This window comes from Gavialis gangeticus, unplaced genomic scaffold, assembly GCF_001723915.1.
Source record: "Gavialis gangeticus isolate Ggan-Ray unplaced genomic scaffold, GavGan_comp1, whole genome shotgun sequence".
Lineage (NCBI taxonomy): Eukaryota > Metazoa > Chordata > Crocodylia > Gavialidae > Gavialis > Gavialis gangeticus.
In genome coordinates, this window is record NW_017729022.1 from 97,221,073 (window position 1) to 97,224,190 (window position 3,118).

General features: G+C 40.2%; 1 protein-coding gene across 7 annotated transcripts in view; it reads left to right on the forward strand.

Moving 5' to 3' along the window:
• ABCC9 (ATP binding cassette subfamily C member 9) overlaps positions 1 to 3,118 on the forward strand; it is a 163,592-nt gene that overhangs the window by 18,124 nt on the left and 142,350 nt on the right. For all 7 annotated transcript variants that reach the window (XM_019515668.1, XM_019515667.1, XM_019515671.1 and 4 more), the window contains one exon: positions 1,197 to 1,439. In XM_019515668.1, the coding sequence (XP_019371213.1) occupies positions 1,197 to 1,439 (243 nt within the window). The remainder of the gene's footprint in view (positions 1 to 1,196; positions 1,440 to 3,118) is intronic.

Consider the following 3,118-nt stretch of genomic DNA (forward strand, 5'->3'; position numbering starts at 1 on the left):
CTGGGCTGCTGCCAGGCTGCCTGCAGGGCTTTCTGCAGAACCCCTGAGCTGCATGGAGCCTAGTTCTTTGCTCTGTGACTGTAGGAGCAGCAAACTAAAATTCCTCGAAGGCGTTTTAATTTGCTATGCCCCAAGTCATTTAAGATGCAATACTCCACCAAGGCATGCAAACACCGACACGATTAAAGCAGTGCAGAAGCATCTTGCCTGCTTTAAAATGTTGCGCACACACGCCCATAGTTTCTCAAATATATCTTTAAATAGCCTTTCTGTAGTATATGTTACCTTTGCATTCTGGTGTAGTATAGTATACAGGTTTTAGAGGCATTGTTTTAGGATTAATTGCATACTAGATTGTGACCAAGCAAGAATTAGTGGGCCAGGTCTTAGTCCACCTATTGGGTGCCTGAGTAAATTTAGACACTTAAGTGTGATTCTTTCCCATCCTGCTTGAGTCCCTGAAAAAACGTTATTACACAAAGTGGACAGTTGCCCCTCTTGCTGACTGTTTTTTGTAACTTTGTCTTAAAGCTAAGACAAGCATGTGTTACAAAAGTGAGCACAATGGGGTTCTTTATGGGTGGAATAGGATCTGGTCCTGTATATATGTATAGTGCCCAGCACAATAGAACTCCAGTCCTGATTTGGCCCTTCAGTTGTAACAACTTTTGACTTTGCCACCAGTATGTAATTTGACCATCTATAATCCATGTATATGAATCCTTTGCATTGGACCTACCTTCAAGGCAACATTTCTGAAAAGCTATATCTAAGCACCTAAATCCAAATGTAAGACTTGTCTACATTGCTTCTGTGTCAAACTTAGGAGCACCACTGAAAAGCACACCTTTCCCACTTGTTCCCACCCAATGTCTGGATAATCCAAGAAAGGAGGCAGTGTTCTCTCTTTAGCATGGCTTTGAGTGCACACTCAGTGCTGCTCTTATGTTTACTGTCTTAGCCATGCTTAATGGAGCATAATTAGGATCCCTCTAAGGACTACATAATTAGGATTACTTTGCCCAGTTTCCAGGAGTTAGCCCACATGGAGCAGGAGTGGGTAGGCAAGGTGTACTTCTCAATAGTACTCTGGGCTTGGCATGCAGTTAGTGTGGATAGACCCTTGAACACCTAAAACTACTGTTAAATGAGATAATTATTAAACATATGTTGTTTTTTTTAATCCCTCTCCCCAGAGGTATGTATTTTCCATGAATCCTCAGAAAGTAAAGCCACCTGAAGACCTACAAGATCTGGGTGTGAGATTTCTTCAACCATTTGTCAATCTTCTCTCAAAAGCGACTTACTGGTGGATGAATACACTTATTATATCTGCTCACAAGAAACCAATTGACTTGAAGGCAATTGGGAAGCTGCCAATAGCAATGCGAGCTCTTACTAACTACGTTTGTTTGAAAGAAGCCTATGAAGAGCAAAAGGTAACCAATGATACCCATGTCAGTGTTTGACCTTAAACTGATAGAGTTAATATTGTATTTTTCCATTCAAATATGAAACCACATTTTTGTGAATTAATAACTTAGTAAATTTTGGATTAAACATCTTAAGCTAAGTTTCACCTTGGAACAAATTCTTCTGTTTGTTTTCAAGTGAATTTACAGCATGGGATAGTTTCCAAATTGAAAACAGTGGCAACTGAAGACATAATAGAATAACCACTTGCTAGATTTCATTTTAAAAATCAAAGATTTCTTTAAATCATAAGTGCTCATAACACTGTCTTAAATTAGAAGGCATGCTCTGCAGAGTTTTAGCTAGAAAACATACTTCTTTACTTCTTTTCCCAAACTCTGGTCATGTGTACAATATAAAGCAGTTGCTGTTCCTTTCCATGTGGGCACAATTGCGTGTATTCTTGGTTTGTAATAGTATATGTATGTTATAAGAACTGATTTTGAAATCTCTGGTGAGATTCTGGCTTTTCTATTTAGATAGGAGAGCCAAGGGGAGGGGTTGGTAACACAGTCTTTGCTGAGGGAGGTCTGAGAACAACATTCTCCACAGAGAGAATTATTGCTGATTCAAAAAAGAAGCAAACTGTGTTCAACTCTGTGTACATTACTAGATACCCACACTTTGGATGAGTTGTCCCCAGTCTGTTACTCAGTGGGTGCCTCTGCATGTTCATTAATGCACCTTTGCTACTGCATATTAAGTTTAGTATCTCTAATATGAGGTACTAGGTAAAGGTGCAGTAGCTGTGCTAATGCGCAGTAGCAAAGGCAAACTTTTTTTGTGACAGTATGTGGTAGACTAAGTTTACTGTGCAATAATGCATTAGCACAGTTTTTGCTGCAATGTGCTAATGTGCAGAAGAACAGTCCACTGCTCATTAAGGCATCTGGTGTAGATGTGCCCAGTTTGTCACTCAAGATCATTACATGAACTCTCTATCTGGTCCCTGCCAGCTAGTGATATGATTAGGAAGGGGTATAACCACCACTTTTGCATTACATAGGCCCCCAGAGTAGTATGTTGTTTTTTATTCCTATAGATTTCCAGGGTATTATGAAACAATGAAATAAGGAATCCTGGCAGGGGAGGGGGAATTGTTTGGGCATAATTACATGCCTTTTTCCAAAATCTGCTCTATTCAGCCCTAAAACAGGCATTGCTGTGTGTTAGGTAGAGCAGCCTCTCTACCCATTTTGTGCACATAAATATACATATGTGCACAAACAAGAGAATGCACAAATTTAGAGCTCTCTCTGGAAAAAAATTGGCGCAGCCAAACTGTGTGTAAATCAATATAGATCACACACGAATTGCATGTGGGATAACAGTTTGGAGTGAAAATTTGGATAGTAGCAAAAGACCAGTGTTCTGCCTTGGAAATGGAAGTAAACCAATAAAAGTAAAGATATTTTACTGGATCAGTTGAAATGAAAACTTAATGGGCACAAGATCTTATTTATTTTAATATACCATAATTCAGGGGTAGGCAACCTTTTTTGGCTGGAGTGCCAAAAAACACCATAATGCATTCAGAAGGTGCCAGGGTGCCAGCATGGCAGAAAAACAAAATGAGGGCAAGGGGCTTGTGTCCCTTGCCCCCCACCCAAAGCTCCTGGCCCCCAGCCCTGCTGCCCCTTCCCTT